Raw genomic sequence first — 16,036 nt, forward strand, 5'->3', positions numbered from 1 at the left:
CATTGATAAGATAAGGAACGAAGATATTCGAGACAGGGCAAGAGTGGCCCCTGTGGAGGACAAATTGTAGGAAGCGAGACTTAAATGGTTTGGGCATGTGAAGAGGAGAGGGACAGATGCTCCAGTAAGGAAGAGTGAGGTTAGCCTTGGTGGTTCTAAAGAGAGGTAATATAAGCCAAAGAAATATTACGGGGAGGTAATTAGGCAGGATATGGTCTGTTTCAGCTTATCGAGGACATGACCCTTGATAGGAGGATGTGGAGGTCAAGAATTAGGATAGAGGGTTAGTAGGTAGTCGAGCGTTTTTCTTTTCCATATTAGTAGTATTAGTAGTAGTCTTGTATTTTCTTACTCTTAGATTTCTATTACTAATTGTTGTTTCTTTTGCTTCGGTTTCTTATTATCTTGTTGTTATACTGCTACTGTTATAGTTACCATCTGTCCATGAGCCAAGAGTCTATCGAAAATAGCATCTCTAACTTCTCAAGGTAGGGGTAAGGTCTGCATACACATTACCCCTCCCAAAACCCCACTTGTGGGATTACACTGGTATGTTGTTGGAGGTAACACCAATGCGAAATACTCTGTATCTCAATTTGACTTCGTCCTAGAAAGATTGGCAACTTTTTACTATTAGAAACTACTTAACTTTTACTTTCACATTTTGCCATTATCTTACTCGTCGTAAACCTAACTAGACACAAAAACAAGCACTTTGTTTGCTCACGTGCTAAAGTTCTTCCGTTTATGAATATCATGTCTAGTCAAACACAGCAAAAAAATTAGAAGAAAGCAAGTAATTCTAGTTGACTTCTTCAATACATATTATTCTCATGAGTGGTCCTCAACTTCTCATTATAATTAATTAATTTATCACATGGTGGGCATCAAGAAGAATAGGCGTATGTCGAGCCAAGTAAGGTGGATATTGACATAGACTATGCAGGCCGATATTCAGTAAAGACTAGATCAATGGCCTAACTTCAAGTCGAGAGTCCAAACCAAGTCGTACCTAGATTTAGAGTAGGACTATAGAGCAAGACTTGTTAGAAATTTGATAAGAGAAGTGAGAAAGGTTAGCACGCTAGATTCAAGCCATGCTAGTAGTCCACTCTACTTTCAAGATTGGTTGAGTCTTAAGTGTACTTTAGTAAGAGTGAAAGATCTAGTGGTCGTATTAGATGACCCAGCTTGAAATCTACCAACCTTTTTCAAGTGGGCAATGCCACATCAGTTTGAAATTAAAACATGATGACTTGTACAATGCCTACCTTTCTGTGGTGGGGCGGTCTTGTTATATGACATATTGGGTAAGAAATGGACCTTAACAATCACCATATCCATTCAAAACTCCAAAGTTAAGTGGTGCTCTGACAAGAATACTAGGACGGATTATTCCTTGGAAGTCCTTGTGCTGCATCTCTTAAAAAAAAGGAAATGGACCGTAGAGATTTTCACCAAATACTTTACTTTGAAATTTTAATTACTATAATACTAAACATTAGTCTAATTTTTCAACTGGTCCGGTTTCAAAAGAATGGTAGGACTCAAAGCACGAGGATCAAACCATTTAATTTGCAATCTCAATTCGCAAATCGTTTCATTTATATTTTTGAATAACACACACACACACAGAGATATATGTATGTATATGTATATATATTTGAAACTTACATAAAGGTACACCAAATAATAACTTATATTATTTAAGATATTTTTGAATAACGTACTGTGAAAGAAATGCTATTTAACTCTCCAAATAGTAACAGTGGAGTATAACTAGTGAAATATAAAATGACAAGTGGAGTAAATATTAAAAGAAAATTACTAGATTTGAATGTCAAACAAGTTAAAGTACAATAAATTGAACAAGCTAATGACTAAACATGAACAACTATAATTAAATAGCTACAAATTTGTCTGATATTTTTTGTTAAGAACCTAAAGGTCATTTTCCTTTTGACCTTGGATTATACATACATGCAAGCACGAAATATACTATAACAATTTCACAAATGAAGTATTACATTATATATATACACACACACACATACATATAATAACAACAACAAAAATAATACATGGGCTGCATGAATGGGCCTACAGGGCTTAACTTCTACACTACTACATTGTCACTAAAAGGCTAGATGAGCTAAGTAGGTCATGAGCCCATGGATGATCCAAATATAAATGCTATTTTCCCTTTCACATCCCTTTTTCCCTCTTTGTCTTCCTGCAGCCAATAAATCTTCTAACCTTTCCCCTGTAAATTATGTTATCTCCTTTTAGATTTCATTAACTCTCTTACCTTGGTTTAGTAGCCAGGTTTGCTTTGATATTGGTTAGCTCATAGTCTGGTACAGGTTTTTTCTGTAATAGGAGCTAACCTTGTATCCTCTTTTGTATTCTCTTGCATCTTCTTGACGCCTTTTATATAACACCTTAGATCATTTAAAAAAAATCCTCTAAAGTAAAGAACAAAAAACATTTGAAAGAAAGGGTCAAATCACTCTTCTATTTTTTTAAAACTCTTGAATTCATTTAACAAAACACAATTTTAGCAATTATCCTTCACAAAGTTTGTGAAATCTCACACAAACAATCAAGATAAATGAATATATGTCCACGATATTTTAGAAAATCATTGTTATTAAGAAATACACATAAATTAACTATTTGTTATAAACATAGCAACACAATTTTAAAAATTTCTTATGTGTGGAATTTACTAAGAATTACTTTTGTTAAGCTTTTGTATTTTGTTTATTGGCTCAGGTCTCTCAGTTACTAGAAAGGAAAAGAAAGAGTTCAAAAATTAACTTCCCTATTACTTTTATTGAGGATTAGAGAAGTGTGTGGTCAAGATGTTATCTTGTAGAGGTGATTGTAGGATGGCTACCAAACTATTTAATGTTATACTAAGAAGTTGTAGGATATTCGAAGAGTACAGGAAGAGTACATTGATTCCATTTTATATATGAAGAATGGAGATACCCAAAGTTGTGCAAACCATCATCTCATTAAACTTATGCGCCATGAGACTCTGGCAAAGAATGACATAGCATAGACATAGGGATACTGCAAGAGTAGCAGAAAACCAATTTGGATTTATGTCAGATCTACAATGAAGGCCATAATCTAACTAAGAAAATGATGGAAATTTATCACAAGAGGAAGAAAAATCTACAAACGACGTTCATTGACCAAGAGCAAACATATGATAAGAGGACCAAGAAAGGTCCTTTGTTGGATGTTCGAGAAGAAAGGAATTCATATTAAAAATTTAAATGTCATAACGAATATGTATCACTAGTGTGAGAACAGTAAAAGAGAATACAGGATTTTTCCCATAACCGGGGCTTTACACCGACGATCAACATTGAACCTTACTGGTTTATCCTACTTCTAAACTACTTGAATTTTTTTGGGAAAAAATTGAAGTTGTATAAAATACAAAACACCATCATTTGTGGAATCACATCAAACATTTTGTCACGTAAAAAATGAGGAGTGTGTTATATAATAAGGACAGAAGCAGAATAATCGAAATAAAGGATCACTCAAATAGAACTTTGCAGTCCAACTCCCACTATTTTAACTGGTCTCTGTTAGATTATCCTCATCTCTTCTCTTACTTGAAAAGTGAACTTTTGAATTTTTTTAGCACTAGTTGTAATGCTAAGAATAGGTCAAAGGCTCTCCACTCTCCAGTATACTTATCCTTCCAAAGTTACAGAGATTCTACTGCTACTAGTGTGCGCGGAAGAAAGAGGAGCACCAAATTGCTAAACTTATAAATGCTGTTACAATTGATAATGATGTCTGTCTATACAGATTGTCAACTCAGACGAAACACACTCTTCGTCAATTTGGCAAGAGGGACAGATACTTTTTTCTTTTTTTAGAATGGTACGGTACAAGAGGGCAAGAATCTTCATAGTTCCAATATGACAGGCAGGCAAGTGTAGTGTATTCTAGCACCAAATTCTCTAACAAATCTCACTCCTGGCCTTCGGACAACTACCAATCAAACTAAATGATTTCTCCCTTCAACCTATACTACTTTCTAAATGAAACTCAACCAAATGGCAGGTCTTGTTATCCATACATCTCCAACTGCCCAACCACAGTTACAAACCGTAATATAACTACATTTCCCTCCCAAAGAAACTAAACTTATAAATGCTGTTACAATTGATAATGATGTCTGTCTAACAGATTGTCAACTCAGACGAAACACACTCTTCGTCAATTTGGCAAGAGGGCCAGATACTTTTTCTTTTTTTAGAATTGTACGGTACAAGAGGGCAAGAATCTTCATAGTTCCAATATGACAGGCAGGCAAGTGTAGTGTATTCTAGCACCAAATTCTCTAACAAATCTCACTCCTGGCCATCGGACAACTACCAATCAAACTAAATGATTTCTCCCTTCAACCTATACTACTTTCTAAATGAAACTCAACCAAATGGCAGGTCTTGTTATCCATACATCTCCAACTGCCCAACCACAGTTACAAACCGTAATATAACTACATTTCCCTCCCAAAGAAACTAAACTTATAAATGCTGTTACAATTGATAATGATGTCTGTCTAACAGATTGTCAACTCAGACGAAACACACTCTTCGTCAATTTGGCAAGAGGGCCAGATACTTTTTCTTTTTTTAGAATTGTACGGTACAAGAGGGCAAGAATCTTCATAGTTCCAATATGACAGGCAGGCAAGTGTAGTGTATTCTAGCACCAAATTCTCTAACAAATCTCACTCCTGGCCATCGGACAACTACCAATCAAACTAAATGATTTCTCCCTTCAACCTATACTACTTTCTAAATGAAACTCAACCAAATGGCAGGTCTTGTTATCCATACATCTCCAACTGCCCAACCACAGTTACAAACCATAATATAACTACATTTCCCTCCCAAAGAAATTACCTATCAGCAGAGTAATCAGAATAGTTCCGTGCAAAAAGGATTAACTGATAGATGCTCACCAGACCACCTCTACCCCATAGATCATCCTGAAATCCATCATTGTCATCAAAAAGATGCAGGCACTATATCATTCAAAAATGCATAGTTTTGCCCTAAATGTGCTATGGTTGCTTATGATTCATTTTTACTTATGAAGTGTGCTTTACACACTAAGTTATATCAGAACTACAGTCTAAGGAAAGTTCATTACCTCCTAACTCCTTCTCCGAATTACATATTCTTGAAGGGAGAGGCAATTATGCAAGGAACTATGACCTGAAGAAAGCTCATTTCCTTCAACCAGTCTTTTCCCCTATTAGGAGGCCTTTACTCCTGTATGATGACACTTGCAAGAAAAACTTGAGATTAAAAGAGCATGGCGCCTTAATTGCAACAACAATATCTCAAATTGCAACACAGAATTAGGCAGCATGGATACCGACTAAGGAAGACATAAATGAAATAGAAAAGTATAGATTAATTGGGTAATTCTGTACAGAGACATTCATGGTAAGAATGGGAAGCGGGGGAATATATAAAGCCGCAAGCTCCAGAACAACTCTAGCCTTAGCAGAAAAGGCAGAAAAAAATTGCAAGTACTGGAGCAATATATGGACATCTGAACCAGCTAGTAGTAGGTAACAGGGAGCAAGCGACCAAAGACACGTCACTTCGAAGGGAAGACTTCTGCACAAGAGGGAAACTGTTATTAGTATATGGAAAACACGAAGATGATCATGAGTGAAAAGTTGATGCACAAGATGAAGAATGAGGTTACTTTCAGCAACTGGCACTACATAAACGCATGAATTGATGTGCTAGAGGAACCAGAATATGACTCAGGAAAGGAAAGGAAAGTGAAAAATAGAGAGAATGAAAACAAGAAGACACCAAAAACCAAGGATAAACAAAAGGTGGACAAGAGAAAAATATCACTGATGTCCGGTACATGGTTCCATGAGCAGAAGGTCAATGGAATGTTGGTCCTCATCAAGCTCAGATATCACAAAATGCTAAATCGCCACTTTTGCAGTGATTTTATAATTTTACATTATTGTTATCATCATTACAGAAAATACAAGCATATTGTTTAATATCAATTCTTATCTAAGAAGGATAGAACGATCTTTAAGAATAAAAGAGCGCTCTTAAGGTTTTCAGCAACACTCTCCAATGGCAAATAGTTGGCTGCCACTGTTGGTTCAATAATCTTAATTCAGGATATAATGCATTCCCAACTTGTCACTTGTACCTCTACTAACAAATTATTTCCTTTCCGCAAATTCACCACCTACCTACCTATATATATTATGGCCAAACTTTTTTGTTGCATTTTCTGTATGCTTCCCACATTGTAGGTATACAGTCTAATATCTGTACCAAACATATTCTTCACAAAATTGTTCACATTCTAACTAAAGGGTCATAGTAAACAAAGCAGTTAAAGTTCACTACACTGACTGGATCAGAGAAAGCAAACGCTCGACAGGGACTCAATAGCAGGCAGAGAACGGCTCCAAGTGAGCACCCTAACGAGAAAATTGTAATAGATGTAGAAGCCAGGACAAAGTGTCAGATATGTAACAAGTGAAATATAGAATTATGATTCTATATATCATTATACGTTCATGCATCAGACACACTATTCCTCTTTTAACTTCTCTTTTCCTCCTAAATCACCCAAAAGCTTCCAATGAACATTTAAGTTTCAAAACTGCATAGCACTAACAGTAGCAGCTCATCAAACTTTTGCTACGACTCCACCTATGCTTAATTCACCTTGTTCCCACTCAGAAGAAGCTTGCATCAAAACAAACTACGACAAATTAACAGTTAATTGTTTACAAAGCATCTTAGAATAGGACCAACTGACATACACAGACTAGTTCACTCAGTTTCGAAGTAGCAGTCCTTGAAGCCAAAAGCATCACCATTTCAGCTCAAGTTCCCAAAGATGCCTTTAGTGGGTAGCAATTACAGTTTGTTACGCCACTCAAGCATACTAGTGACTGCCTTTCTCAATAGATGAATCAAAAAGTTTTTGTAGAAGAAGACTTAATCATTCCGTATCGGACTTCCGGTACAAAATAAGCCAAATATTCATGGAACGCTGCCTCATAGGTCATAGCATGATATTAAAATCTAAATAGAGGTTTGATGAAATTCTAAGGAGATAGCAACCATGGACTTTGGAATATTGAAAGTGGAGAAAAGAGGAAAAACTTATAACTTTTATGGAGCTAAATATGTCAAGAAATACATGGAATAGTACCTCGCTTGAAGTTATAATCTAAATGGAGGTCTGACCTTATCGAACAAGAATCAGCCCATGGATTTTAGAATATTGAGAGTGAAGAAAGGAGGAAGATATCCACAATAAGAAATTGCAATCATCTCTTGTTGTAGTAAGTTGTCCGGTTGACGGTGCGACACCACCGTCATCAGAAAAAAAGTTGCCAAAGAGAGTCAAAGAAAGAGACCAAATGCCTAAACTCCAGAAATAGTTACATTATGATGGATTTCCTCAAATTTCCCAAATGTGGCCAAAGAGCATAGCATTAGTTTGATGCCCAATAAAGAGCTAAGACAATCATTTGTCTCCCACCAAAGATTCAAACTAGCCATTCTCAGGAGTCAAAGATGTATCTTCCATGGTCTGATCCTTTAGGAACATCTGTATTCCTCATTGGTGCATGGAGCAAGAACCCAGGCTAAAAATTAGTTAGTTTTATGTCTAAATGGGATTCTTTACCAGCATTCTACCCAAGGATTGGGGAGTATCCATGTCTCGTATCTCAACTGAAGGGTTTGAATTTTCTGAAAATATCTTAACCTCTTTTTGTCCTTTCTTTCTTTCTTTTTGAGATAAATAAGCTAGATAAATCTGGGTTTGGTTCCCAATTGTGCTACTCCATGCTGATAAATATGGGTGGTCTATGAAAGAGAGCTGCTTCAGTTCTCCTTCAGTAAGCTACTCAAAAACGACCAACGAATGTGTGTGTTGCCAACTTGCCATTGCAATTGCTTGTGCCGTTTCAATCTTGAACTTGCATATTACAAGCTTAATTGATTTATGCCCTAAAGGGAAGTTCTTTATCAAATCTCTGACTAGAGAAAAGTATTCCTAGTGAACTAAACCTTAATCACAACTAATTGGTACCGCCTACAAGGATTTTCTTACGTTCTACCGTTGTTTGCACCGACTCTGGACTTGAAGAAATTGTAGGTCTTCCGAGACAACTTCCTTCAATATAAGACATGACCAAACCATCCCAATTGACTTTCCTCCTTTTATCCAAGCACAATTTGATCATTTCTAATCTTGTATGACCGCACTTCCATCTTAACATTCGCATCTCTGCGACACTCATTTTTTGTGTATATGCTGGACTTTAGAGGCCTGTTACTCCCATAACTTGACCAATCCTACATGATTCTATGTGTAACATCTTCATCCATCACACAGTTCTATGGGAACATCGAACCTAGATATCTGAAGTGTTTGCTTTTATGCACCACTATCCCATCCTATCACATCTCAGTTTCACTCTTCTTGTGCTAGCTAAACCTGTAGTGCATATATTCAGTCTTACTTATTAAAACTCTTGTTCTCTAGGGTGCTTCTCCATAGTTCAAGCTTCAGGTTAACACTTTTGCTAGCTTCGACAAATTAACACAACATTGTCTGCAAATAGCATATACCACGGGAAATAACTAGGGCAAAGAAGTACGGGGTCAATGCCAAACTCTTGTCTAAACCCATAATATGAGCAAGTTCTTTGTAACTAGAACTTTATGGCATTTATATATATATAATATGAATTCTTTTCTATAGGCAACTGCAAAGAGGAAAAGAGTGTATAGTGAGTTGTCATAGAGGAGCAGAATAGGATGAGGTGAACAGATTATTCTCAAAATCCTTCTCAAATGTTACTTTGTATATCATTACTAGCATGACATAAATGTACAGCAATAGAAATAACATGCCAAATAAATTACCATCATCATACAGATTGGAATAATATGTATCCTGGATAATAAATAAAAAGCAAACGATAAACGGGTTCACATACCTCTTTATTCTCCTCCCCAGTCTATTAACTCATTGCGTGGTGCATACAGCTTCGACATTCGTTCCTCAGCTTCGGTATCATTTACTACACCTCGGCATCTTGGGAAGCCACAATAACACGCAAGTTGTTCATCGATAGAAAGGAATCTGCAACGTGAACAAATACAATTTAACACACCAGAGATGGGAGTGACAAAATAATTGAGCGAGATGATGGAAAAACCTGTAATCATATGTCAGTTCTTCCCATTGTTTAATATCTCGTTTGGCAAATATGATTATATGTTGATCGTTATTGACACTTATAACTCTTGAGTAGCAATTTGGCTGCACAAAAAATTGAAAGTGGTGAACTGCAGCTCAATTACAGAATGTCTTCTTAAGTACTAGCAATCAAAAACTCCACTACATTCTCCATTGCAGCAGTCTTTACAAATAAACCCACTGGCTAGCCAATGAAACGTATATTTGGATCATGTCGAGGAATCTGGATGTGTTTACCGATGATACATTATGCTTAGATCTGGCTCCATAACAACATAAAGTAACAGCTGACAAGTCAGGTAAAGGCTTATTCACCAACTCACTTGGCATTCTCATGCCATCCCAAAGGTCCTAATAAGAAGTGCTCTCCGAAATACAAGAGGGTAGCTTAGACTTAACAGATAAAAGTTGCTTGCTGGTATAATCAAAAGTAACCTTTCAAGAGAAAATATTCTGTCCCTCCCAGGGATCCAAGGTCACAACAAATCCTGAAGCCGTTAAAAGATGGATCTATATTTAGATGTTAAACATGGAGACCCAACAGGAGTTTTCTTGAGGGTGGTAAGCTCCAATTAGACTGTTAAACTTTGTTTATACATATGCATCTGCGCATATGTAATCTAACAGAAGAATACATCCAAGAAAAGAATAAGTTGTAAAGCATATATTAATAAAGATGTTTCAATAGCACACCAATTATAATTTGTCCACTCAATTGAAAAAGACCAGTTCCACAATTATATTTTCAGACCCATGTTTATGGCGATAAACACATGGTGTCTTTGTTCATGTCATGCGGGTGTTCTCCATCTAGTGAGGAAAGAAACATTTACCCCCGTCCCCCAAGAGAATAAAACCATTAAAGAAACATGGAAATAGGTAAAGGAGGATTTTGCATACTTCACATGAATGATTGATCAAATGTGCAATGCTTCCAGCCCTTGTTGCATCTATAACACGCTCATCATCAATTCGAAACATGTATGTTCCAGCACCCTGAGAGTAGAAATCATGTTATTATATGGTGAAACAATATAATTACCACCAATGGAAGCAGTTTTCATCCTTCATCAAGCCAGTGCACAAAAATGGAACAACCAAAATCAAAAAGGGATATGCTTATGAAGTTTATAGGTATCTATTAATCAAAAAAAAAGAAACTCAAAGGTTTCTAATTTCTTTCAATAGATACTCCAACTACTATGTCTTAAGCATTGAGCTTGACCAGAACAAGCAACATGATCAACAAATTCATTTCTTGTGACCAAATGTCCTGTGCAGAGCAATGCAACTTTGGGATTTTACTTTTGCAAGTACATTTTTCAAGCCTTACTTGGAAATAAGTTTATTTATGGATTGCACCCCTCCCCCCTCTTCCCCTCTCTCTGCTGCAGGTATTCGTGGAATGTAACCCTTACTTCTGAAACGAGCATGAACCCACATGGTTTGCAGAGCACTTCAAAAAGAATATCAGGTCAACTGACATAAAAAATACACATGTTTTGGTTAAAAATATGCTTAGCATACATTTAATAACTATCAATCTGCTTCTATTGAATGCAAATGTTCCTTGCTTCCAAGTTAAAGGGGGAAATAAAAATTGGCCATGTAAACATAAAGAAAGATATTAAGAAACGTGAGCCTATCTGTAGCTAAAGATATGGAGAAGAAGCATTTTCAGAGATTTGCAGCCATCAATTGGATTCCGCCAAGCACTCCCTATAATGGCCCACTAGTATCGAAAGTACTAGGAATCCGGGTATTTGGAGCCATGAAGGTGTACCAGAGCACATATTGTGTTTTCTGGCTTATACTTTTTAGAAGTGATAAAGATTGCATTTCTCTCCAACCAATGTTCAAAACTATATCTTCAATAACCAAACAATGAAAAAAATAACTACTACCATGCAAATCAAAAAGATGACCATTTGGAAACCACAAGTATGACCAAGCAACATGTAAACATCGTAAACAATGACATAGTTCTTACCACCAGTGAGTTGTAAATTAGGTGCTCCCTTCGGTCAGCAATAGGAGGTCTAACTAGTTCTCCAGTGTACTCAATTACCTATTAAGCAAGGGAATTGTCAGTCCTTGGTATTGAAACTTTCCAACAAAAGAATACGCATGAATATTCATATAGCTACTTTCTCTCAAATCATATCACTGTAATAAAGAAAGGGACAAATTACCATGTCCCCTGCTTTATGAGGAAGCTTGGTAAAGATGCCAAATCCATGTATTCCGGATTTCCCTGGAGGCAATGACAATCTCAAGATTAAATTATTGCTACTTGTAAGAGAGGGGGAAGTGGTGATACAAGAGCACAAAGGAGCTCAAAGTAGCACCAGCTAGCAAAATAATCTAGTTAGGGGATAGCAAGAATATTCAAAGGGATCCATTTTTGGCTTTATTCGATCAGTAGCTCTATTCCCACCATGAACAATAACACAAGAAAACACTTAAACAATGGAAAACACAATAGAGGACAAGAATACGATTGCAGGTGTATACAATATACAGCACACATCCAGATAAGACAATTTCAAATTTGCTTCAGATAGTGAAGGCATACAGAATATTCAGCTTACCAAATGCCAGTCTTTTTCTAAAGGTTTCTTTCATGTAGTTGTATTTCTCAACCATGGAAAGTATGCTCCTTGACACATCAAGCAGCGAACACTTTAGCTTTTGAAGGTCAACGGTGTATTTGGAACCAGCAAATGAGGAAGATGATGTATCACTCAATTGCTCATGTTGGCTGTGGCCACCAACCAAATATGGTCTATTTTCAACATACAAGCGCTTCAAGGATGCAGCTGTAAGGACTTCAGGTTCTTTTCTTCCTCTTCTTCCAAAATAATTGTAAGGCTCTATTCATTAACAAACAGAAATCAGGAATCATAAAATGCACTGCTAAACAATTTCACACAGAGAATAGTAGCAAAAGATGCCATCAATATAAAGCATTAACCAAAATCATTTCAGAAAACAACAGATAATGGAATAACAGATCTGAGACACATAAGTAGTGATGGAGAATAAGAATAGCATACCACTGCGAGCACATCCAGAAGGATTTGGTGGAGGAGTATAATCTGAATGTTCACAAGCTTTTTGTGCAACCCACTCATCAACAGCAGGACGCTCATTAGATACAGCTCTATGCTTCTTGCAGAAAGAAAGCAACCGAATGCACTGATCCTCCTCATCCTCATCCATAGGGATTAAATGCAATCTGTCTTCATCCTCAAGCTATAAAAATGTTAACATCAAAAGAAGATAGGTTAGCATAACAAATAGGAGAAAAGAAGAACGCGGAGAATCCATACATCACATAAAAAAACTTCCATCACTATAATAAGAAGAAATCACCTCAACACAGAAGCCAGCAGCTCGTGCACAAAGAGGATGATAAGCCACCCGACACGTATGGTTTGAGCACTACATGACAAAGTAACAAGGGAAACAAATTAAGTAGTAAGTTGGACAAGCATATATGAAGTAGAACTCAATCAATTGACATGGATGCTAGTGCCTCTCCCAAAAGATCAAATTTATAGTACACAGAGAAGAAGGAAAAGAAAACTACTAAAGAAATCAAAGAAAGGAAGAAAAGATTAGAAAGGAAAGATAGTGCGAGAGCCCTGTAATGGAGCTAACAAATTCACTTTTGCACTTATTATCTTTTTGCACTACATGCATCTTTTCGATGCCATCAGTGATATCATTTACTTCATCAAAAAGAAAGATAGCATGAGAGAGAGAGAGAGACGGCAGAACTTGTAAACAAAATGCAGAAAGAAGAAAAGAGATTCCACTTCATTAAAGATAAGAGGATCAGCCAATGACTATCAAATTAGAGCTAAACATTATGTCTTAAATGTCACAATTGACAGAAGTCCTTTTCTTTTTCTTGAAATGATCAATTAACAGAACTCCTAAGGATTAGTTTTTCAAAGGATCTGCAGAGGCAGACTAGAGTCTGTCACATCTTATCCAAACACAATCCGTTTCCAATCAGTTCGTAGGCTACCAATTTGCATCGTTACTCTTTAATATTTGAGCCCATATATTTGAGGATAATAGCAGAACACAGAATAAAAAATTAAATCTATATTTGTAATCTCCTAATAAATTGAAATGGGGTTAGGATATAAATCACAAGGTTACCTGAATGCAAGCTCCATAAGGAACACCACAGATACTACACAAGAGCTTCCAGCGGTCCTTTAAAAAATAATAAACAGAAGAAGAGATTATCACAAGAAACTGCGGCAAACCCTATCTATGTGGACGTCTTCCACAACAAAAGACTTCTCTTCCTTTCGATAATTAAGCAATGAAAATTAATTGCATAAATAAGCAAGATATGAGATAATGACAGGTATAAGTAATTCTGGTAGATATTCTGAAAGTCCAATTAGGAAAATTAGGTGTCCCATCTACATATATATTGCAATGGATTAAAAGTGAAAAATGGCTTACAATCTCAATAAAAAAATTTAAAAAAATAGTTTTCTTTTTTTGATAAGGTTTATAAAAAAAGATGGGGTATAGTGGAATTATCATTCAAGATAATAATAATAACAACAATAATAATAATAGAAGAAGAAGAAGAAAATAGGGGCAATCTTGGGTTTAAACATAATTATGAGAGCCTAACGTACTTATTCTACGGGGCTTGGGCATTTTTAGTAGTATAGCCACATGAAATATGAAAAAGTCATGGTTGGTACCTTTAAAAGTGCAAACAACAACAGAGGACAAGACTGAAGGGTTTTTAGACAATGATAAAAAGATAAATAGAACTGCTATAGTACCTTGCTGATCCTGCTCAAACCGTCAATTGGCTCCATTCTCTTTATATCAGATAAGCAAGTTTCTGAATCATGATAGAGATAATCAGTAAATCAAAACACTTATCGACAACGATAACCAATCAGTAATGTGACAAAAAGAAAAATAATAACCTGGTATCCAAATGGCACAAGCAAGATGAGCCCAACGTCCATCAGTAGTAGGCTTCATAGCACCGCCTGTATAACATTTATAATAAGACACAGAAGCAAGAAAAGAGCTGGGCAAATGAAGAGAAAACATGCAAGCAAACGTAAGTACCGATAACAGGGCACAGGCAACAAGGGGGAGGGACTACTGGAGCTCCTGGACGACACAAATTGCATAACCAAAGTACTCCATCCATAGGCTCCCTCTCCCCATAGCATCTAGCGTGGACCTGAACAAATCATGACCAGCAAAGAACTTTAACCCGGAAGAATGGAATCAAATATTCAAGCCCAAATAAGAACAAAGTATCACTCAAATATCAAAAGTAAAAGAGAACATCAACCAACACAGAAATTTTGTAATAAAACGTTCTGTTCACCCATAGGGAGGAACAACGGAGTCAAATCAATAAGTAATGTCTGGAATGTTCTCCCGTAATTCAAAGTTGATACAATATGGAAGTATCAAAAGTAAGTAGTCCTTTTTCGCATGTTAAGTAAATAGTCACTTTGATCAATAACAAATAAAAAAGAAAATTCTATGCAGGTTTAACAGAAAACGAGCAGCTATCACATCCGCATAATAGATGTGTGGATAAGAGAAATAGCAAGCTGGAAACATTCAATTCTAAAATAAAAAGGGAAAATACATTACTATACTTTGTCTCAAAAAGGAGAGACAGAGATTAGTATACTCACCATCATTCGGCATTTATCACACTGCAGAAACAAATTATTCTCATACTCCTGTAAAAGAAGAATCTACATCAGCATGATCCGAAGAAACTATATCGTTACTACTCAATTAGGGAAAGAAAAAATGATACGGATCATCAGATGCAACTTCACTAGTTGTCATATAACAACAACACCCAACTAAGCAAAATAGACATCTCAAAAATCACTCATTTGCTGGAAGTAGAAAAAGCATAAGAAATGAAGCAGATTCTAACCTCATCCATATGGCAAACGTTGCATTTGTCCAGATCTTTCCATTTAACACGGACAGGCCTATATCCAGCAGGCAGATCTTGATTTTTCGAAGACGCCAATTTCAAGGATTTTGCAAGAAGCCTGGAGTTTGATAATTCCTGACAGTATAATATATGCCTTAGCCAAGCAGAAGAAAAAGAAATAAGCAAAATATAGAATAATGCCTTCCATCAAATAAGTCATTCGCAGATTAAAACTTCTTAATGTGTAACTAAACAATGCGCTCGCCATATTATGAGTTGGAACACTAAGCTAAATTATATTATGAACTTACTTTAAGATCTTGTGCCAAACTATTTTTGTTTGATTGAGTAAGTCCAATAGATTTAAAACTTATTTTTTGCTAAATTCTTTTTTTTTTAATATAATAGATGAAAAATCAGCAGTAAGAAGATGCTGCTATTACTAAAAGTCAGCAAAAGAGAAGCCAAAAAAAAAAACAGGCTATCCATACAAAAGATACAACGAACTATGACGGGGTTTCACTATCATCTACCCGTCCATGTTTACACCAAAAGGATATCAGATTCTGCTCCGTACATGAGATACATATTTAAGAAAAACTCTAAATATTCAAAAGGGACTTCAATTCCATTTATGCACCACCGACGGCATAAAGCATATGTTGCCTTCAATTACAACTAGATAATGGGAGAGTAGAACTATACGATATTTATAGTTAAATGGCACAGTATATTTACCAATTAATGGTATCCACC

At 36.1% G+C, this 16,036-nt stretch overlaps 1 protein-coding gene across 21 annotated transcripts in view; it reads right to left on the bottom strand.

Annotated features, from left to right (window-relative positions):
- Positions 1–16,036, bottom strand: part of LOC107794505 (histone-lysine N-methyltransferase ATX2) — a 70,278-nt gene that overhangs the window by 43,007 nt on the left and 11,235 nt on the right. For 17 of the 21 annotated variants that reach the window (XR_012698487.1, XR_012698481.1, XR_012698479.1 and 14 more), the window contains exons 11-24: positions 15,278–15,415; positions 15,024–15,071; positions 14,437–14,554; positions 14,289–14,354; positions 14,139–14,200; positions 13,489–13,545; positions 12,691–12,759; positions 12,372–12,570; positions 11,907–12,188; positions 11,508–11,569; positions 11,306–11,383; positions 10,216–10,311; positions 9,275–9,378; positions 9,053–9,198 (exon numbers count right to left, since the gene is read on the bottom strand). Coding sequence is in view for 5 of the 21 variants with exons in the window: in XM_075229174.1 (XP_075085275.1) it covers positions 9,057–9,198; positions 9,275–9,378; positions 10,216–10,311; positions 11,306–11,383; positions 11,508–11,569; positions 11,907–12,188; positions 12,372–12,570; positions 12,691–12,759; positions 13,489–13,545; positions 14,139–14,200; positions 14,289–14,354; positions 14,437–14,554; positions 15,024–15,071; positions 15,278–15,415 (1,521 nt within the window). In the remaining 16 variants the exon portion in view is untranslated. Of the gene's footprint in view, positions 1–5,437; positions 5,667–9,052; positions 9,199–9,274; positions 9,379–10,215; positions 10,312–11,305; positions 11,384–11,507; positions 11,570–11,906; positions 12,189–12,371; positions 12,571–12,690; positions 12,760–13,488; positions 13,546–14,138; positions 14,201–14,288; positions 14,355–14,436; positions 14,555–15,023; positions 15,072–15,277; positions 15,416–16,036 lie in introns of those variants that run through there. The other 4 variants (XM_075229175.1, XM_075229172.1, XM_075229176.1 and 1 more) reach the window with 1 other exon arrangement.

Source organism: Nicotiana tabacum, chromosome 14 (assembly GCF_000715075.1).
Source record: "Nicotiana tabacum cultivar K326 chromosome 14, ASM71507v2, whole genome shotgun sequence".
In the NCBI taxonomy this organism is placed as follows: domain Eukaryota; kingdom Viridiplantae; phylum Streptophyta; class Magnoliopsida; order Solanales; family Solanaceae; genus Nicotiana; species Nicotiana tabacum.